The sequence below is a fragment of the Athene cunicularia genome (genome assembly GCF_003259725.1).
Source record: "Athene cunicularia isolate RWA chromosome 3 unlocalized genomic scaffold, athCun1 chr3_part1, whole genome shotgun sequence".
Classification (NCBI taxonomy): domain Eukaryota; kingdom Metazoa; phylum Chordata; class Aves; order Strigiformes; family Strigidae; genus Athene; species Athene cunicularia.
Window position 1 is genome coordinate 116,333,810 of NW_020799097.1, and position 22,550 is coordinate 116,356,359.

General features: G+C 41.0%; 1 protein-coding gene across 4 annotated transcripts in view; it reads right to left on the minus strand.

Annotated features, from left to right (window-relative positions):
• Positions 1-4,221: 4,221 nt before the first annotated feature.
• The window catches only part of PUS10 (pseudouridine synthase 10), a 47,611-nt gene continuing 29,282 nt past the window's right edge, over positions 4,222-22,550 (minus strand). For all 4 annotated transcript variants that reach the window (XM_026846207.1, XM_026846205.1, XM_026846204.1 and 1 more), the window contains 11 exons: positions 21,378-21,423; positions 18,556-18,620; positions 17,404-17,489; positions 11,973-12,098; positions 10,178-10,234; positions 9,104-9,180; positions 8,956-9,011; positions 8,713-8,830; positions 7,396-7,538; positions 6,649-6,748; positions 4,222-5,043 (listed from right to left, as the gene is read on the minus strand). In XM_026846207.1, coding sequence (XP_026702008.1) covers positions 5,005-5,043; positions 6,649-6,748; positions 7,396-7,538; positions 8,713-8,830; positions 8,956-9,011; positions 9,104-9,180; positions 10,178-10,234; positions 11,973-12,098; positions 17,404-17,489; positions 18,556-18,620; positions 21,378-21,423 — 913 coding nt within the window. In that variant the 3' untranslated portion in view covers positions 4,222-5,004. The remainder of the gene's footprint in view (positions 5,044-6,648; positions 6,749-7,395; positions 7,539-8,712; positions 8,831-8,955; positions 9,012-9,103; positions 9,181-10,177; positions 10,235-11,972; positions 12,099-17,403; positions 17,490-18,555; positions 18,621-21,377; positions 21,424-22,550) is intronic.

A 22,550-nucleotide genomic window follows, 5' to 3' on the forward strand; every position in this document is an offset into this window, starting at 1 on the left:
GTGTGTGTGTGTGTGTGTAGCTGTGATGTGTGTGTGTGTGTGTGTGTGTGTAGCTGTGATGTGTGTGCTATTTGGAACTGTAGAAATATGTTGAGCCAAAGCATCTACCTATTCTTTCCTCAGGTATCTTGGCAGTTTCCTGCTATGCAAGTGACTGCTTAAAAGAAAGCTCAGATCCTGGCGCCCCCCCCCCCCAAGAAAGCTGTGGGGCAAAGCCAGAGGCTGTTGGTGCAGCCTTGTTTCAATGCACGCTATTAACAACTTTGGGCCATTTCAGTCAGGACTCATCAAAAACACTCCTCTCTAGTCTGTCTCTGAAACCAAAACTTCCTCCCTTCTACCTGTTTCCCAGTCTTTGTTCTTAGCCTTGAGTTGAGATGTGCAATGACAACTCGCCTGGGTGTAACTGGCTAAGGTAGGACACTCTGCATTATAGGGCTTTGCTACTTTATTATTCTTTTTTTTTTTTTTTTTTAAGAAGCAACAGAGCAAGATATATATGAGTATTTCTTAAGTTATACAGCTGTTTTGTATGGCACATAAGGCTTAAGAATCTAATTGTTACTGTTAACTGCACCATGGAATGAAGCAATAAAAAAAGCGCACTCAGATAAAAAAAAAAGGAAAAAAACACAACTCCAAAAATCCACTTGATGTAGTTGTACACAAGACAGAAAGGAACTCCTGAAAACCTCTGTGGTTTATAGGAAAGCAATGACTCCTTAACTGCAGTAATTCGTTGCTTTCAAAGCAATAAGGTGCTGCTGCTGTAATGCATTACACCAATTACATGGGTTTGACAGTACATGCTCCCCAGACAAGGTGGGGAATAGATGAAGTTTGGAAAACTGCTTCCCCTAACTCTGGGTACACAACACGATCAACTGACTCCCCACCTTTTAAAGCAGTTTATCCTCTGCAGTTTTGAATAATAGAAAGATGAAAGAAATACAAAGAAAGTTTGAAATGTGTTGTTTATTCAGTTTTGGTTTTTTTGAAGTTCTCAGTTTTAAGTATATTAAATGTAAACATTTTACTTCATAGAAAGCTCTTTAGAGTACAATTTGTTTTTACTGTATAATTAAATATTTTCAAAGTTCTGTTTTCCTTTGTAAACGAGTTGGTTTGGTAATTAAAAAACTGGTTATACTAAGTACTCGGCTTCTATAACCTTCTCAGATTCATGACATCCCTCACCGCAGGAAAGCAAGCCAAAGAATGGGGAGAAGGTAGGAGATGGGTTGCTTATCTTGGGGCTTTTCAGAGTATTTTCTGCTCACAGGTACTGTTGGCCACTAAAAAACCTGAAGCCATGGGTGTAGTAAGTGTTCGTCTGCACTTGGCTTTTTTTTTTTTCTGGCAGATGTTTTTAGTCAGGGGGGCAGAGAGAGGAGAGATGCTTTCATGCTCAGCTGGAGCTGTGCTGCTGGTACAGCTTGCTCTGGGTTGAGCTAAGCTGATGCAAAAAAAAAAAAAAAAGTTGGAGGGGACCATGCCTGATGAACAGGATGAAATCTTCTTACTAAACATCCTATTTGAGTACTCGCAAGTAGGTATTTTACTTGTAGAAATAAGATGAAGGCCAAAGTAAAACATTAATATTACAGCTGCAAATATTCATTCCAGATGAGAGTTCCAAGGGTTTACCTTGTATTAGAAACTGCAGACTTTAAACGAAGTTCAAAAAAGATTACATCTCTCATTTCCATATTTTCACAGGATCACTGAACAGTAACTGTATAAAAAGCTGTAGAGATATTTGCATCATCAGCTTCTTCCCCCCCACCCCTCATTTGGATACTTGAAATTTATCATAAAAAGAAACAGTTTAGGAATTTTTGGTGGACCTCTCAGCACTGTATGGCGAAGAGATTAGACTCAGCTTGTTAGTGTGATCTTGATCACCCTGTTATCTGCACTTAGATTGTTCACATGATCTCCAGTGTCACACACCAGGGCAGTATCAGGAGCCCACTCTGCTACAGCCGTGTCAGCGCTGCTCCCCGCTTTGGAACAGCCCTTTGGTTTGGTTGTGTCCATTGTGCAGCCTTGTTTACATTTTTTTTGCCTTGTAGTTTATGGAATTTATAAATCATATTTTAGCTCACTTGGAGTTTCAAGAAATCACACAAATGCGAGACTGAACTCTCTTGTTTTCTGAATTCAGTTTCTTAAAGTTTTCCATCATTCATGACACTTCCTTTCTTAGTACAGATTGTTATCTGAAGCAACCGCTCCTGGAATCTCTTGCTCATAACAGCTTTAAGATTAAAACAAAAAAAATATTGCTGTCTGAAATCAAGTTCCAATTATTTTGGTGTTAGAAAAACAGGGGCTTCTGAACCACTGCTATACTTAGTGGACTAGGAAAACAAATTATGAGAGACAAGTTTTGACAGCCCATCACAGGCAGAGTGTATATTATTTAGACTAATTTTTCAAAATCAGTTTTTAGGATCTCTCTGAAAACGTATTTATTAATGCCTTTTTGAGCCTTCAGCCAAAGTTATCATGCAGGTGTCCTATGGTGAGGTCCTGGCACCGCTGAATTGGAGGTAAGGTATCTCAGTAATCCTCACTGTCCCCAGTGATTTGTCTTGGCAAGTATTATGCTCTTTATTTCTGAAATGTTAATTAATGGAGAGCCCTTCAATTCCAAACCTTAATTTCTTGTCGATTAATTTAACACTCTTCTGTACTTCAGGCAAGCAGAATCATCTTCTTGATAGATTAACATCATCTAGAACTGGCTTTTCCTAAAGATAGAGGTGGTTCTTTGCACATAACGTTTAAAATTGCACAAGTAAAGAGGAAAAGACTCAGGTCTTCCCTACTCCAGGCGTGTTCCCAGGCAATGTTCAACCTTTCCAAGAATCTATCCAAGGCTCTGTACTAGAAAAAAAAACGTATTATGCTACAAACTGAAGTTTTTCATCTCTCAATACCAACATTCTTTTGTAGGTTTTGTATTTGCCTGTACTTTAAGGTTCCTGGTATTCCTTTTTTTTCTTTATATTTCCACTGTGCACCACTGCCAGGAGTTCCCTATCTTTTTATATACAGTGACTCTGTCCTGGTTCAGCCAGGATAGAGTAAAGTTTTCCCCAGCAAAGAGAGAGGGGGAAGGGATCTCCAGCCGGGTTATTCATACCATGCTGACGTCAGGTCCGGGGGGCGGAATCTTTTCCTTGCTCTTTGGCGGGCTCGGGAGGGAATTTTGCTTTCTGTAGACCAGCTAGTGGTATTTCTCTGTATATCGTTTGTCTTGTTCACTGTTATTGCTGTTCATTGTTGTGACCATTGATACTGTTGTTATTCAGATTGTTCTATCACTCTGTTGTATTATATTTCTTGTTATTTTAGCCGGGGTCTGTGTCTAATTTCCAACCCGACTGGGTGGGGGAGGGGCAACGGCCATGTGGTCCCTGATCCCGGCAAGGATTAAACCTTGCACATTATTAATTGGCGCCCAACGTAGGGTGAAGCTATAAGAATAAAAAGGGACAGACCCTGACCAGAGTGTGATAGAGCAATCTGTTGGGTGTAATTTTTTTTGTATTTGTTTGATAAGAAAATGTTTGCGATGCTGGCCCACATGTTTGCGTGGTGCAGCTGGATTACTCCTTATATCCAGTGTGTGATCCCTGTGGTGGTGTTTGTTATGGGTGGAAAACGTGTAAAGGTTCTTATGTTGTACAGGTTATTGAATGCGTATGCTGCCTTTGTATCGCTGTGTGTGGGCGGGCTGGTACCTGTTTGCCATTTGGGCTTTTGTTAGGGGTCTCACCCCCTCTGTGGGTGAGCCAGGGGAAGGGATCCTCTCGGCTTTGGGGCGGTTTAGCTCCCCCCTGGAGCCTGCAAGCCAGCGTGATTGTGGCACTATGCCTTCTGAATGTCTGCCTTATTTCGGTTTTGGCCATGCAGCATTTCTCTAACAATAGCAGTGCCCGGAAACCTGCCCTGAGGCCAGATAATAGTGAGTGGCAAGGGGTGTGGGAAAAAATGGGCAAAGGCCTGAGTCGGTGGGCACCTCCAGTGCTTTGGAACTTCACTCCTGAGCAAATGCAAAGCCCTGAGAAGCTGATGGAGTGCTTAGAAAGTGTGTGTTACCAAGCTGGCAAAACCCAGGAGACACAAATTGATGCAATGTGTTGGGGACTTACGCATGCCTACCATGTCCTCTTTAATACCACCCACACCCCCGAAGCTTGCACAGACTCAACAGGGGAAATCCTATGCCTGAAGAGGACTGTAACCAGGCCAGAGAGCTGCTGAGGCCCCAAGTACCTCAACTGTTGATTCTAGGAAGCAGTGCTGATGTTCTTAAATGAGAAAAACTTGGTTTTAAGTGCAAAGTTTTCCTCTGAAAACTGTTTCTCCCTTTTAAAAGCACTTTGTCTAGGAGACTAATGTGCCCATCTCAAAACATGACACTGACCAAAAAGCTGTTGGCAGAGAGCGGAGCATCATCTTGTTGCAGGCACTTTCAGCATCTCCCTGACTTGTGGGAAATGCTCCTGCATAAACAGTGCTCAGAAAGAGTTAGGGCTGGGTTTAAGGTAACTCACTGCTACCTGCATCCAAACAAGAAAGCTGCAGCATTCAATATAAAAACAGTCTAAAAAAGATCTGGCTCGAGGGAGGGTTAGTTTTAATTTAAACATTTTAAACTACTGTAGAAAGCACACTTGATGTACTTGCTCAGTACACCATTTGCACGTTATACCATTTATCATAATTGTTTTTTAAAAAGATTTATTAATAATACACCAGCTTACCAAAATCTTTCTGTGCACAGAAGAAATTAAAATAAGGCTAGAGACTGAATGAACACTACCTGTTCCAGAGTGTTTAAAGTTAATTCAAAGGAACAGGAACCTTTGGCAGATCAACATGATCCAAATATTTAACAGAAATACATTGCAGCCGAGCTGTTAATACTGTGCAGGGTTCAGTAACCAGCTGCTGACACAGTTGCTGCTTCTTCCTCGTCCCAACTTGAAGTTAATTATCCAGGGTTGGAGGCCAGTCAACGTCAACAGACTAGAAGAGCAAGGGGGGGGAGGTAAAAATTAGCAAACTTGATATTTTACTTACATAAAGAGACTTGGTATCAGAACTCTGTGCTTGTCAGCTATAGGCTAATAATAGAAAGAAACAGGAAATAAATAAACTAAGAGAGAGGACACCAGGCAAGCAGGAGGCGGTGGTATAGAACAGCCACCTCCTAGTGGCTCCACGTTGTGTCTGGAGAGCTATCCTGGGAGCTGGGCTTTCTTCATAAAGTGGCATCCTTGTACTTGCCAGCGTTTACAGGGCATCAAGAACTGTTAATTAGAAATGTAACCCATCTCCATCTTCTACCCATCCTACAGCTGGGGGGTTAGGATGTCAAAGAATAATAACCCGTTGATTGATACCACAGAAATATTCAGGTGTTGGGCAGTGCAGGTGAGGATGGAGCGGAAAACCATCACCTGTCCCCAAATCTGCCTCTGCAGTAAGGAAAACTTAAAGAATAAGCTGTCAGGCTTATGTGCAAGAATTATCTACGAGACACTGTTAAGAGACATCCTGACTGTTAGTCAAAAGGGACAGAACATGCCTGACACTTTGTTAGAAGCAAATGCCGTAATTACTACAACTTATGTCTTTATTCCCTGGCCTCCCTGAGGCCACATCTCCAATTCCCTTCGGGCATAAACCTGTTGCTCACCCTCTTCCAAAAGCAGCAGGCCCTGTGCTGCCATAGTATCACCATTTGCAATCACAATGCAGGGATCACCACACAGCACGTGGCTTCAAGACTGTCTACATTAATCATACCTACTCCTTGCCTAATCTACAACTTCATCAAAGGATTAGGCTCTTTGGCTGAACTAAAATGCATTATTAGCAAGATGACTAATTATTTTCAAGTCTGTAGACATCTTTCATAGTTATGTCCTATCTGTACGAGATCGATGCTTCAGCCCAAGCCCCAAGTCAGGTGTTCCTGTTCTCAGAAGTAACCAAGTGCCCCCTGCAAGTTCTCTTTCTGTACTGTCCTACAAAAGATACGCAAAAACCTGCCAGGCTGTTCTGCAAAATGTAATAGGTGGGCAGCTTTCCAGAAATACATAAGAACAAGCATGCTGCTGCTCATCGGCTACTTCAAATGAAAAACTCATGTTTTAAAGAAACCTTGCCAAACCACTAGGTTAAATATTAAATTCGTATCTCTACATACATTCTTTTAACCAAAACAAATTTTTTTTTTCATCTGACTCCAGCAAGCCAACAGATAAAATTTCTCGCTCTGTTTGAACCAGCATTAAAAGAGGAAGTCAAATCTCTCCTACTTTTCATCCGACTCTGTTTTGAAAAGCAGTGTTGTGGTAGGTGTGATGCTGCTACGCTCTGTTCCAGTGCATGCTAATAATGAGCCTCATGGATTCATGGCATGTGCTCCCATCCCTCCCTGATGTGAATTCAACCTGTCACATGTGGCAGTATGGTACAAACCACTGTCTTTGCATTAACATCAATTTTTTGGTTAACTGTAGTAAGGAATGTTGATTCAGTCAAAGCAATTCCAAGGAAACCATCTCACAAACGCAAATGTGTTACTATTTCCCAGGAAAGATAAACAGCAAACAACTTACTTACTTCTACATCCAACTCCAGAATGTTGGTGGTTCTGTTCAGCAGGGAGCCAATATTGGGCTTTGTTCTTCCAAAGTCTCCATGCACAAATTCTTTAATGTAGCTAGAAATACAGGCTAAGGAAAGGTGGCTTTTACCATAAGGAAATTTTTTTTAAAAAAAGTATGGTGAAAAATGCTCAAAGCCAAAATAATGTCTTTTTCTACTCCTAAACCAATTTGCAGGGAACATCCCGCTAAGCCCATACCCATCTCTAAAACACTTTCTAATTCTTGGCTTCTGACTCTATAATGACAGAACTGCAGTACTGACCTGTATTTTTGTTTTATTCCGAAGTGAGGCGTGACTTTATGACCAAACTGTTATTTGGAATTAGCTACAACCTACAGTCTGCATTGCAGTGCATGAAATACCGCAGAAAAGTTTATTTTCAAAGGTGAAAAGTTTTCAGTTAAATTAGAAAAAGCTTAAGTGTGTCTTTAACCAGTACATTTTCATAGTTATCACATACTTCAAAACTATCAGAGTGGTCATCACAAAAAGGCACACACCTGGGTAGTATTTCTGAATGAAAGCCTGAATGTGAAATTTGGACATTAAAGCAAAGATTAGGCAGCAAAGTATCACACTGCTGAAGAGCAGGGATTTAGAAACACCCAAGCAATAAAAGCAGGAAACTTCCCATTACCCATATTACTCTAATCAGCAAGCTGTGTTGTAAATGCATTGTGCAACAGCATCTAAGGATACGTTCCTGCTTGAGTCTTCAGATGCAGACGAAAATGATGCTCGTCAATGTACTCAGATTTCATGGTGTGAATGATCCGACATCTTACGGCTAGAGGCCTTCTGTGGAGAACCCGGAGAGGTGTCTTCTGGTCAAGTTTTAATTCCTGTTACAAGATGTAACAAAATAAATGAGGAAGGAAATGTGCAACATACTGCACAGATTGTAAGTCATATGTATTGTTAACCAATCATATCTTTTTCATACTGTATTATGGTAGCTGAGGAGCCTTCTTGGAGGTGAGATTAAATTTTTCCATATTTATCAGAGGCAAAAAAAAGGACAGCCATCTCAAAGGCTAAATGAGAAGGCCTCATATGAACACAAACTAATGGAATCACAAATACAGAGGAATAACCTTGAAATCTCCACAGTCCTTTGCTGGAATGACTCCAGGGTTTAGAAGCTCACTGAGAGCCCAAGGCAATAAAAAAAAAAAAATCCCACCCACAAAATGCTTTGTCTAAACTACAGCCAACCCCCTAGAAATAAAAGTGAGGAAAAAAACCCCAAAATGAGATTAGATCTTGTAAGAGTCTTTTAAAAAGTTAATTCCCCATCCCCTTTCCCAAATGAGATGCAGCAGTCTGAAACGCAACTTTTCAGGAAGTGAGTGGGCATGCTAAAAAAAAAAAAAAAAAAGCTTCACAACAGCCATCTTCCTGAACTGTAATGGCTCAAGCTCTGGCTTTGAGCATTTCATGGCCAAGGCCCTTAGGAAATAGCACACCACCACAAAACCTGAACAGACTTCTCCATCAGCAGTATCTCCCTGACCAACAGTTGGAGAAAGTTCTGGGTAACACAGCAGGCTTGTTACGTTGAGCTCTTGGTAAGGCCTCTTTGGTTACTTTCCGCAGACATTCCAAACTCCTAATCACTGCAGCTGTGGGAGCACGGCTTTAGAGCTGGCAGAACAAAAGACCTCCGCTCCTTTCACATACATAAAACACTAAAAGGTAAAGAAAGGGTGCAGGTGCCAGATTCCTTCTTCTCCCATTCCCTACTGTTTATTATTGGGCCTACTGGAAGGCCAATATTATATAATAATTTGTTGTTTTGGCTAACAGCCAGCCAGCTGTATGTCTAGGATGACAAGGGTGAAGCAGGGAAGGGTGAGAAGGGGGAAGGCAGGTAGCAAAGTCCCTATAGCAAGAAAAACTCTGACCAAAAAAACCCAGAGAGAGAGAGAGAGATGCCCATGAGTGCACACATATAAACTCTCCCCTAAGGCACCAGGACAGGTACTATATAAATTAGCAAAAAAGAGCTACAGATACCTTGATATCATCTAGAAATGCAATGTCTTCTTTCTGTATAGCTTTGTCTGTCCATATTAAGGCACTATAGGTCTTTGTCTTCTCCTCTTCACCTTCCTTCATGCGACCAATTGCCTCTCTAAACAAAAGAAATTAATTACTCACATAACATAAGCATAATTATATAACGCTGTGAGCAAGAATGCTTGCAAAACTCCCAAAGCATCACTTTGAAATCCCTCACCAGCGATGATAAATACTGACCTGGTGACAAGCTGTAAATCTCGAACCTGTATTTTGTCTGAAGAGTTATTAATTGTCTGTGATATTTAAAAAAGAATCAGTTAGCAAAACTGCTCAGTTAGAGAAGAAACACATGCTTTATGAGTTCCATGAGGTGCAAATGATTTACCTGCTGAAGTCCCTTCATTTCCTCAGCAGTAAAATGTATTCTACGAGGATTCACAAGCTCAATTGCAAAGGGCCTTCCTGGCAACATGCACAGTCATAAAACATAAAAACATGTTGTTCTAAATTAATGTTTGAATTTATGCAGTAAGGTTGGAAGGTGCGAAGATTGTCTGCTGTTATGCAAACAGGGATAGGACTTGCGGGTTTAGGGATGTAGCATCAGATGAAAGGAAAGAAACAAGGGACTTTTTTTGGCTACTAAACCCCAGTATCAGCAATAAGTGCAAATTACGACTTCCCAGAAGACATCTTGTACAAGTCTGTGCTAATTAAAAAATAAAATAAGAAAAAAAGTTAATTAGCTTATTTTCTGTCACCTACAGCAATGCCCAGGTGCAAGATGATGTTAAATCCCGCTCCCTCAGCTAAACATCTGTTGCAATAGCTGCACTTTCTGTGCTCAGGGCCAGGGATGATCCCCAGTATAAGCAATGCCAAGAACTACACTACAAATCAGCCAGCAGCTGAAACACATCACTGTTAATTTTTACTTTTTCTTTCTCCTGCTCCCTTGGCTACAGTAGCTTCAGCAGGTTGGAAAGTAACTGGCCTTGATAAAGGACCCAAGTCCAGAAAGAAAGCAAGGCTTCCCCACTCCCCAGTGACAGAGGCAAAGTAGAAGGACCCAACAGAAAACAAGATAGAAATCAGTCTGACACAACAGATTAAAAAATAGGAAGTGAATAAAATAAAATAAAATACACCTAAGAAGCTATGTGATTCCATATCTAAGAAGCTATGTGATTCCTTGGGTAGCCAAGGACACTGAAAAATATCTCTTCTTTCAGTTGGTTTTATGAAATGGTTTGGTCTTTGGGAATAAATACATAAATATTTGTTTGGTCTTTGGGAATAAATACATAAATATTACTAAAATGTTTCTAAGATAAAATTTCAAAGCATGCCTAGTCACACACTTATGCACTCAGCATTCAGCAAGATCTATTAGGGTAGCTTCCATGAACCCTTTTGTTTGTTTCTGTGTTTCACAAGGGATAGATATTCCAAGCCTTACCATTGCCTAGTGTTCTTACATCCACATCTTCTCTTCCAGAGGAAGAAAAATTAAAGCCTATAACAGATTTGAACAAGGCAGGTGAGATTTTATTGCACATTTTTAATACTCTACAGCTTTTAAAAGGTGAAGTATTTTCTTTCTAAACTTGTTTGCAAATCTGCTTCGAAGAGCCATCTTTATAAAATGAAGTCTGCACCATATTTGAACAAATCTGCTTATTGCACCAGATTTACAAGTTTCTTGAAGAGTACTCCTAGTTCCCTGGCCTGAATGAGACTGCTACAGCCCTGAAAATGTCAAAAAAAGGGCAGTATAATCCTAAAGGAATACTAATTATTTTGGTTCATTTCTGAACCATATAATTCAAGTTTATGAATGAAATCAAACTGAGCTGTCCTCCTCCAAAACACAACTTTTTACCCTAAATACACCCCATGGCTTCCAAAGATACCAGAGAAATTTCTGCCAGTCACACACATCTGGACAAAAGAGGAAAAAAATTCAAGTCTGAAGCAAAAAGTAACTTCTGTGTATTTGGTTTTTTTCATCTTTCAAGCTATAGAAATGTACTGTCGGGTATTTTAGTTTCCTTCATCATACCCCTTCCACCTTTAAGCTTAGCCTGAAGGAGGAATGGGAGACCAAACCCTGCAGCAGAGGTAACCTTGCAGCTCTGTTCCACAGGGTCTCTGAAAAACTGTTGGTTTTAAAACTTTTTCCTCCATAGGGAACATAGAGCGTGCATAAAGATTTCCTTGGGTTTTATCATCTCTCATTTCTCTGATTATTATGGCACCCACATAAATGATCACAAATGTGTATTTTGGTCACACTAACGGACTTTTCTTAGTTGGGAATGCTCCAGACCCTTAATCAGCTTCACAGCCCTTTGCTGGACTCAATTCAGTATGTCCACATCTTTCTTGTACTGGGGAGCCCAGAACTGGATCCAGCACTCCAGATGTGTCTCCCCAGTGCTGCATAAAAGGCAAGGACCACCTGCCCTGATCTACTGGCAAAGGTCTTTCTGTTCGTTTATATCTCTTCTCAACATTACTGCACATGAACTTCTGGTAGCCTCCTGCAGTAATTCTGCAAGCTGAAATCAGGTGTTACATAGTACCTGGCCTAAAGACAAAGTCTGAGGATTCTCCTAGTGTTCTACTGGGAGGAAGGGAAAGTAGCTGTTTTTTCCAAACTAATATTTAACGCAATTTTTCCTTGGGCCTTCTGTGTCTCTTAATTCTACATCTAGTGGATGACAAATGATGGACAGTCATTATTTCATGCGGATAATCCCTGGATGACCATTTAGCTTGTGGAACTTTATGCACTGAATAAAATTAATTAATCGAGGTAAGAAACATGAAGGGGTCAAAGGCTAGGCAGATATTATGATATTCTATTAATATAATTAATAGAATATAATATTACAGATATTACAGCCAACACTTTCTCGTTACAAGCCATTTTATGAATTACCAACCATTAAGAAGTATGGCTAGGCAAAAATACTACCACATATATGAAACCATAATATTTGCATCATCAGATCAGCTAAGGAGGTATTTTAGTACGATAAATGACACTGCATAAAACAAAGCAGTCATCTGTTTACTCACAGATCATAGCTAAAAAAAGTTTACAAGCTTTGACTTGGAAGGATAACAGAGGGATAAAGAAACATATTTTTTTTCCATTATGCGCTTCTTTTAAGTGAGTAGCTACTAAGAAAAAATAAGTCTAGTAATGATGAAAAATATATATGGTAAAAGATCTCCTAGATACTTACTATCTGCTTTGAATTCTGCGATTAAATGCTCCGAAATCAGTTCTTCCACTGAAGATTCCAGCTTCCTCTCCCCATCAATAATCCAGGGAGTCTGAGGTAAATTCCTTGAATATTTGTTGTATCTTCCTGTAAAAAACAACTATGTCACTTGTAATCATTCTTATGCCATGGACAAAAGTTACAATATCACACAGCACAACACATTTAACTTTTCACAGGGCCTTGTGAAAATAAATTTACAGGCTTGAACTTGTTTTATGGCAAGAGCATTCCAGCAAGAGTAGGAAATGTGTGCTGTTGCACCTACAAGGGGTTCAGTATCCAAGATGGCCGACCTAAAAGTAGACTTGGAGAGCCTATTGCTGCAGTCCTACCTTCAGGTATAGCCACAGAAACAAAATTGTGTATGGCATGACACAACTGGGAACAAAACCCAGAGGTTCAAGTGCCTAGTCTGAGTCAACTTAATACTGAATGGAATTTTATTTTTTTTTTTTGCAATTGGACCAGGGTCTTGAACCAGCCTAACTACAATACACCAAATTAGTGCTATATATATATATGCCTGTTCAGCATATGTGTCCCAAATAAAGATGTTCCCACACTCTCCTATATCGAGTAGTTCAGGTTTCAATCCAGGTTCTGCCACCGTCTGAATGTTTAACAAAAGAAACCCAAATTAAAATGTTTTGGCTCATTACAAGGAAAACCATGAGAGCAAAATGTCTCAATAATAAACAACGAATTTCAAGAACCCTGAAAAGTTGCCATGTAGAGGTTGCCATCCTCTGATTCCAGTCATAGTCTCATGGTATATCAGACTGTCATGCTGTCTTCTGTGACTCAAGGACTGCTATAACCAAAGAACAAGTCTGACACAGATGACCAAGATGAGCTTTCTTATTGACAGGTTTTATAAGAAATGAAAATATACACAAAACAAGGAACTCATTCACAAAGAACAATGAGTAACCCCCTTGCACAAACAACTTTCGATCTGAAACCTTGCATATAAAAAATTTAAAAAGAGTTCAGAGTTGCTGCGCATATTATACTGTGCTTTTGTCCTCTCATTTTTTTTTGGTTTTCGGTATCATATTTTCCTATTTCTAACAATGTTTCCTTCTTGCATTTTGATCTGCAGAAAAACCCACACAAACAAATGGGCAAACTGACTAATACTGTTTCACTGGGGCAAATAATGAAAGTCGTATGACTAATCATTCAGAAGTCAGCTTTACACTACTAAATTCTCTTTCCACAAAACAGTAAAAGGAAGTTAATACTTTTTTTTCTCTTGACTCCCCATTCTAATAAATTTAGCTTTTGACCTGAACAAAAGTGAGTGAAAAACACAGAAGGTGTTCCTTGGTTTGACAGCTTCTCCTGAACCTTTAAAAAAAGGTTGGGTGGGGAAATGATCACTCAACACCAAAGATAAGGCCAGGAGGGCAATACCAACTCTGAAGCTCTCCTTACAAATTACCATCCAGTCTCATTTAATAACAGCAAAATAACTGCACTCTACTCAATAAATTTTATAGGCACTTAGATGAAGTCTCACAATCACTTGCCCTTGTTCCTGTGGGCAACTTCAAATTTCCAGACATCTGCTGGAAATACAACACGGCAGAATGAGACCAGTCCCAGAGATTCCTAGAATGTGTGGGAGACAACTTCCTGATGCAGCTGGTGAGTGAACTGACCAGAGAAGGTGACCTGATGGATCTTCTCTTTGTGAACAGAGAACGGCTGGTGGACAACGTGGAGGTTGGAGGCCAACTAGGGCACAGTGATCATGAAATAAGAGTTCTCTATTCTTAGAGAGGTCAGGAGAGAGCTAAGCAGGACTGACATTCTGGACTTCAGAAGGGCTGACTTTGTCTTGTTTAGGCACCTGCTTGAAAGGATCCTCTGGGATCCTTTTCTGTCCTGAAGGGTACAGGGGCCCAGGAAGGCTGGGCGCTCTTTAAGAAGGAAGTGTTAATGGCTCAGGAGCAGGCGGTCTCCAGGTGCTCTAAGAGAAGACGACGCCAGAGAAGACCACCCTGACTGAACAGGGAGCTTTGGCTGCAACTCAGGGAGAAAAGGAGAGTTTGCAGCCTTTGGAAGAAGGGGCTAGCCACACACAGTGATTACAGAGAGGCTGTGAGGCTGTGCAGGGTGGAAATCAGGAGGGCTAAAGCCCAACTGGAAATTAATTTGGCCTCTGCAGTCAAGGACAACAAGAAAAGTTTCTATAAGTATGTCAGTAGCAAAAGAAAGTCCAGGGAGAGTCTCCATCCCCTGCTAGATGCAGGAGGAAATACGGTAACAAGTGATGAGGAGAAGGCTGAGGTGCTTAATGCCTTCTTTGCCTCAGTCTTTAATAACAAGGTTAGTTGTATTGATGAAACCCAGCCTCCACAGCCAGAATACAGAGACTGGGAGAACGACCCCCCTGCAATCCAGGAGACAGTCAGTGACCTACTGCATCACATAGACATACACAAGTCTATGGGACCAGATGGGATACACCCGAGGGTGCTGAAGGAGCTGGCTGGGGTGCTCGCCAGGCCACTTTCTATCATTTACCAGCAGTCCTGGCTGACCGGGGAGGTCCCGACTGATTGGAAATTGGCCAATGTGACGCCCATCTATAAGAAGGGTCGGAAGGATCATCCGTGAACTTACAGGCCTATCAGCTTGACTTTGGTGCCCGGGAAGCTGATGGAGCAGCTCATCCTAAACACCATCATGCAACACATGTAGGACAACCAGATGCTCAGGCCCAGTCAGCATGGGTTTATGAAAGGCAGGTCCTGCCTGACAAACCTGATCTCCTTCTACGACAGGACGACCTGCTTATTGGATGAGGGAAAGGCTGTGGATATAATTTACCTTTACTTTAGCAAGGCTTTTGACACCATTTCCCACAGAATTCTCCTGGAAAAAATGGCTGCTCCAAGTCTGGACAATTGCACACTCCACTGGGTAAAAAACTCGCTGGACAACTGGGCACAGAGAGTTGTGGTAAACGGAGTTAAATCCAGTTGGTGGCCGGTCACAAGTGGTGTCCCCCAGGGCTCAGTTTTGGGGCCACTCCTGTTTAACATCTTTACTGATGATCTGGACGAGGGGATTGAGTGCACCCTCAGTCAGTTTGCAGATGACCCCAAGTTGGGTGGGAGTGTTGATCTGCTCGAGGGTAGGGAGGCTCTGCAGAGAGACCTGGACAGGCTGGAGCCATGGGCTGAGGCCAACTGCATCAGCTTCAATAAGGCCAAATGCCACGTTCTGCGCTTGGGGCACAACAACCCCCAGCAGCGCTACAGGCTTGGGAAGGAGTGGCTGGAGAGCTGCCAGTCAGAGGGGGACCTGGGGGGGTTGACTGACAAGCCGGCTGTATTCTGGCTTGTATCATCAATGGCCAGCAGGGACAGGGAAAATATCTTGCCCCTGTACTCGGTGCTGGTGAGGCCACACCTTGATTCCTGTGTTCAGTTTTGGGCCCCTCACTACAAAAAGGACATTGAATGACTCGAGCATGTCCAGAGAAGAGCAGTGGAGCTGGTGCAGGGTCTGGAGCACAGGTCTGATGGGGAGTGGCTGAGGGAAATGGGGGGGTTTAGTCTGGAGAAGAGGAGGCTGAGGGGAGACCTCATCGCCCTCTACAGCTCCCTGAAAGGAGGGTGCAGAGAGCTGGGGATGAGTCTCTTGAGCCTAGTAGAAAGCGACAGGACAAGAGGGAATGGCCTCAATTGCCCCAGGGAAAGTTCAGACTAGATATTAGGAAGCATTTCTTTCCAGAAGGGGTTGTTAGGCGTTGGAATGGGCTGCCCAGGGAGGTGGTGGAGTCCCCATCCCTGGAGGTGTTCAAGAGTAGGGTCGATTTAGAGCTTAAGGATATGCTGTAGGTGGGAAGTGTGCTAGGCAAACGGTTGGACTAGCTGATCTCCAGGGTCCTTTCCAACCTAGATAATTCTGTGATTCTGTGAAATTCTATTCTGGATTTCATTCTTCAAAAATTAAAGACAACATCCTGTGCAGGTTTGGGTTTTTTTTGTTGGCGCAAGATATAAACTAGAAATCACAAACCCAGAAAGGTAACCCTCTGTCTCTCTCTCCATACAGATGAATTCTGGTAAAACTATCCAACAAAGCACCCAGAACTGAAACAGTGTGTTTGGAAAAGGCTAAAAGACACTGGATAACTTGGATTCATGAAAATGTATGTTTAACTGTCTAATCAGTAATTAAAAATAAGAAACAAGTATGTATAGAACACCAACTAGCCTGCCATGAGAACATTCCCTTTTGCATTTTTTATTTTCCTTTTACATTTTCCTTTGTTCAGGATTTGTACCATCCTCCTAAACATAGTAGGCTGGTTTAAAATTGAAGTTTGTTTATTTCTTTTAAACAATCTGTTTGCATATATTTATGTGATTGTTTATACAATCACCAGGGGAAGGGTAGATACTCTTGCAGGAGGGTGATAAAAAGGTTGAATCATCTCAACTGAGGGACACCAAGTGTTGTTGCAATACCTGTCTCACCCAATTATCTCAGATGCTATCTTGGTTTGGAGGGGAGAACTGGAAAGAGCTAAGAATTCCAAAATTTAACCTTAATTAACCCCATTAAGATCAGCCATTTTGGATAGAACTATATGCAGACAAATCCAGATGGTGAAAGATTTCTGAATTCTGGATTTTGGCAGAGTGAACTGCAGGAGCTTATTTAGTGGAGAAGTTCCTTTCCCAAACTGCATGCTTATTAGTATTATGACTACAAGATTTGCAGGGACAAAGGTTTTCTGAGGGAGAGAGCAAGCTTTGACAACAGGGCAAAATTCTTCATTTCAGAAACTTCTTCTGGGTAAGCCCCCTTAATGAGCAGGGGCACAAAGAACACTGTTTTAAATCTTTATATCACCCTGTGCTGACTCTAGAAGAGGGAACTCTTCCATTTCTCCAAGCAAAAGAAAAACAATGGCAAGGAAAAGCAGGATCTTCCTCAATATCCAAAAGGGAGAGGTGTGCACACCGGGAGCAGCCAAGGTGCTCCCCTCCTGCAGCCCCTCCCATGGGAACCCCACCTTGGCCCCGATACAGCTGCCTGCATCTCCCCCTCCTCTTCAACCGTATTGCACCACACGTTATCTCCAAGTTTAAATTCACATTCTAAGAGCAGGCAAATAGTTTTGATTTCAACATGCTGATCAGTAATTTCTAACTTTTGACAAAATCATATCTTCAGCAACTATAATTTTTTCCCCTTTCAAACACGTCCACTCTAGATTTGTTTCTTAATATACTTAAATACATAATATACTTAAATACTTAATAAATACAGGAATCAACAAATAGCAAGAATCTTCTGGGCCTCGTGGCAGTATTATAAAGTTACGTTTAAGACAAGACAGCAGCAAATAAATGGATCACTTTACCAGCCACGAAAACTGCACCATTATTGCACTGAATTTCCAGAGCAACACAGAGGTTCTTTGGTGAACTTGGGGGACATGGAAAATGCCTGTATAAAAAAAGATTAAAAAATACTAGTAACACCAGAACATGATGGAGCACCACCATAGCATGAAAGATGACTACTTTGGTTACACAAAACACAGCTACAGTATAAACTCAGTATTGACATTAAAAGCTGGAACACCAAGAAATTGATAAACATTAAGGCACTCAAGAACACCGCATTGCAAATACTTCTGTTGATCTGTCATTGAACATTATCAAAGTATAACACTCCAAAGTGTGCTAATAAATGTACATACTATAGTTACAGCAATAATGAAACTAAGTACTGCATGAAAGCTATCTTTGGGATCTATTACTAAATCTTTGATGGGAATCAAAGAAAAATGCTGTGAAGACTTAGTACCATTAAGAACAGTGAACTACAGAGAAAGTGTCTATCGATGCCTTCCCACTGCTTGTGATTTTTACCATATTACAGCACTTGGTATTTTCTTAAAACTCAACTCCTGATATTTCAGAAACATGGGAAAGTGTCTTTCTTGCAAAGAGAAACTTGACTTACAAACTCTAAGGTTCAGAATAAAAAGTTCCATGATTTCTAAACCTCTTCTGTGGTTTTGGGGATGTACACAAAGATTTTTGAATGCAAATGCTTGGCAATACTACAACAAACTCTTTTCACTTCTAACTGTTCTAAATCCCATGCCAGCCCAGAGATCTGCAGTGACATGCTGCCGAAAGCACAGAGAAGAACTGCAGCTCTCTGGCCACAGTTTGTCCTCTCTGCTGCTCCTGAGATAACCAACCAATGAAGCACTTTTACTAACAGGAAAAGGACTATCATCTGTGGCATGTCCAGTTTTCCATCCTCTGTGGCTTAGCTCAAGCATTTTAAGACTTCTCCTTAATTAAAAGATCCGCAATGACATTCTGTTACTAGAAGAATAGAAAACACAACATATTGTAACCAGTCAACTAGCAGAATTTAAACAATTAAAAGTTCTTTTATAGACATCTTACCACTACTTACCCACCTAGTATTTTCCTCCCCATCCTAATTCTATACAAAAGCACAATACTAAGAACCAGTTTCAGTATACACTTACTTGAGAAAATCCTCTTCTTTTATCTTCTCTAGGGCTTTTATAACTGCCATTCTAGTGAAAACAGACTGCACAGTGAAATAAAAAAATTAGTCAAGAACTAAGAGAAGCTAAGAAAGGATATGCTTTAAGGAAGAAAAAAACCCCTAAAACATATACACCATACACTTGTGTTTTCTTATACCTAAAAGCACCTCTGTATCAGCAAGAATTCACTGTGATCTTAACCCTAACTTTAATAGGACAACAAAGAGCAACAGGTGATTTTGCCAAAATCTCTTCAGGTAACTTTATGCACAATGTGAAAGCAATACAACTAATGCAGCTGACCGACTGGAACACAGCAGTTATTTAGTCCTAGAACTAAAATTTACCCCTTTGTTTCTAGAAGACACGTACAAACAGTAGTATGTTTTGTCACCTTTTTTACATGGAAAAAAATAACAAGTGCCAGTGACTTTCAGCAGGTCTAAAGTTACTGTCACACTTCCAAATAAACCTACTCCAATTCCTTAAAATATTTAACTGCTAAGCACGCCCTTTGGTTAGCTGAAAGAAATGTTCAGCAGATCTCTGGAAACTTATTTCAGATGATATACAAAAGTTATACAAAAGTCTGCAAAAGCCAGAACCAAAAAGTACTGCTTGGGAACACAGGTCCAAATTTGCAAAATAAATTGAAAACAGATTCCTAAACCATCTTCCTCATTTTCAACAGTTAAGTATACCTAAGCCCCAGCTTTTATCTCAGTGACAGCAGGTAGGTAGTTCTTCTGAAAACAAGACTGTTGAAACAGTATCTGTTTATAAAGCTTAGAAGTTCATTTATACTCAGAAGTAAGTGCTCTGAATGGAAAGGCTTGGCAGTTCCTGAACTGTGGAAGGAAATCAACTTCAGACTCGCAAGCTGCCTCAATTCACGAGGGTAAACTGATAGTAAAAGTAGTAATAATAGTATAGTAGTGGCAGGAGCCACCACTACCATCCTCTGTGCATAGCCAGGTACTGCTGTGAACCTCACTCAAGTGAGTTTAAGGCAGAAAACACAGAATTTAGTTCCTAGAACAGGAGAAACATGTGTTGCAACAGGTGAGGTGGAATCCTACTTTAGGAGGGCTGAGGACAGTAGAAAGTCTCTAAATGAACCCTCTAATCAAAGCATGGTCAGCTATGGTCAAACCATCTTGCCCGGGTTTTTATCCAGCCAGGTCTTGAAATCCTCCAAGGATGGAGCTTGCATACCCTCTCTGCATAGCCTGCTCCATTGTCCAGCTGTCCTCACGGTAAAAAGTTTTGTCTTTTATCTTCTCTGAACCTCTCATTTCAACTTATTTCCGCTGCCTCTCATCCTTCCACCATGCACTGTGATGAACAGCCTGGCTCCCTGATCTCAATAATCTCTCTGTTGGGTCCTCCCAAAAGCCTTTTCTTCTCCAAGCTGAAAAAAGTCCAGGTTCCTCAGCCTCCACCTAGGGCACGGGCTCCAGCCCCCTGACTGCTTTGAGGGCCATCCGCTGAATTCCCAATTTAATATCTTTTCTGCAAACTGGATTGGGGATTTGGAAAAAAAAAAAAAAAAAAAAGAAAAATAGTGGGTCACTCTTTGGAACAATTCAAGTCTTTGCTCTAACACAGAGTTCCTGGATGCCTTCAGGAAAGCTGCTCTTTTTCCTTCTAAGCATAAATCAGAGATAATAGCACTTCTCTTCCTTGTAGAACAGATGAACTGGGAAACCCTTAAACTAGCAGCAGGTTTAAGTAACTATCTACAGCAGAAAACACAGAAATTTTCACTCCGAACCCAGTTTTTATACTACTTCTCTGATTAACAGAGCCCTTGAAGCTAGCTTCAAGCACAGCATCTTTATAAAGATGAACCTCTGATGGCTCTTCAGAGTCGGTATTTTTCTCTTTAGATTCCCCTACATCTTGTTGCCTGTGTGGTTTTAACAGCCAGGCCCTGCTGGTTTAGCTCCTTATGTGGGATTTCCCCCCTTTTAAAGGACAGCGATGCAGCAAGCAGTGAGTTATAACAATACAAACCTTCTAAAAAAAGATTTACATTTATTGGTCAGGTGGAGTAGAGTAGGCAGAATTCCCGGGTCAAGCTGCCTCTGCCAAATGTCGGTAGACTCTTCACCAGAAAGAATAAAAGGCCTTGCATAGGCTTCTGATAGAAGTTACTTGTTCTCCCTCTGATCACACCAACTGTCCTACTTATATCTGTTTCTCTCCAACTGTTTTTTTATTCTTACATGTCCTCTTTTCTGTCAATGATTGTGTGCGTGCTCAGAGTCTGCAACAAGTGACAAGGTCCCTTTTCTTTCCTCCCCTCCTCCAGAGGTAGACAGGATAAAACTATCCTGAATGTATCATGTCTTTCATTCAGATCAGAGGACATGAAAACTGCGGTGTGATCATTTCTCTTTTGGCTGCGGAGTCTCATCTTCACAATGTGACTTAACTGAACTGTTTCACCCGCAGAGAGCTTAAGGATCATCTTTTATGCTACTTTTAATGCATGACAATCAAATTCCTAGATCTTAAAGGAGGTATTTACAGAGAACATACCCAAAATTATGGCCTTCAGACAGTGTGGAAAATGAATGACCTAAAGAAAAGTGCCAAGCTCTTAGTCTTCCTAAGCAGAGCAATGTTAAGTGAATAAAGGGGACAACTTTATTTTCAGACAATTGAAAACTAGAGAGATTTCTGATGAAGGCAAACCAGACAATAAACATGGACTGAATATCCAGGTAAGTTCTTTGTTGTAGCTGTGAAATCCTGAATGTCAGAAAAGAAATGCAACAACGATGAGATCCTACCTGTTTGTTCTTCGCTGGTCTGAAACAGTCTGGACAGGCTGTGGCTCTAAATACAGAAATGAAAATTAGCTGCTACTCTTTCAGAAAAAGAAATAAACAGACAGACTTATAAACTTAGTGTGTTTACATGGTCTCTGTACCAGTATGTCCAGTATTTCACTTCCACAGCTTAGCATAGAGCAGATTTAAAAATTAACCCTAAAGCACAATAGGTGGAAGGTGTGTGTTGATATAGAGAGAAATCAAGGACAAAGCTGCATGAGCCTCTTCTGCTGTGACTGACACAAATGTGTCTCAGCTTTGAGATGGGATGGAAAAGCACACAAGAAGTTTAGCTTTCAGTCCTTTCCAATCCTTCTCAATAAAGGACATGATGAATGTTGAAATTCTGTGCAAGATTTGCTGACATCTTGAAATCTACACTTGCTGTTCTTCAACTATGCACACTACAAGCTAGAGATTCAAATTGCTGCTTCTGGATAGGAAAATTCAATTTATTACAGAAAAAGTAACCCCAGGTGTTCAATACCATTTGTGCTTTGCCTCTTCAAAAGGAAACTATTGGTTGTTTCACGAAAGTGAAAGCCAAGTCAGTGAAACAGTTTTTCTGAGTAGTGTAGAGGAAGTTGCTGTTCCTATTAGTGGATTTCTATGTACGCAGTTAGAGATTATTTCTAGCCTACAAACCAATTTATCATTTCTTGCTGGTGCTTTCAACACCTCTGTAACTACTTTAGACTACAAGGAAGCAGGTCAGACCTCCCACCGTTTCTATACAAGCAAACTGCCTGGCCAGTTTGTGACACAAAGCATCGCAAATTCCCTCTTCTACAATTTCAGTACCACCTTACCTTTACACATAAATCTCCAAACATAAACTAACAAGAGCCAATTCAATTTTCCATGTCAAACCAAGGTTCATTTTAGCACACCTACCTACATGTAATTGTGTAAGAACAGCTTGAGAAATGAGAAACTGCAGATGCCATATTTGGAAAACCCACCCAAAAGCCCACTTGGAGGACTTCTCCAGGTTGACAACATCCTATTTGCTTTTACAACAACACGTGACTGTCATTACTAAAGCCATGATAATTGCTAAATTTACCATATTTACATAGAAACCAAACCACTGCCTCGGAATATGCCCAGAGCCAGCCATTCACACACGCA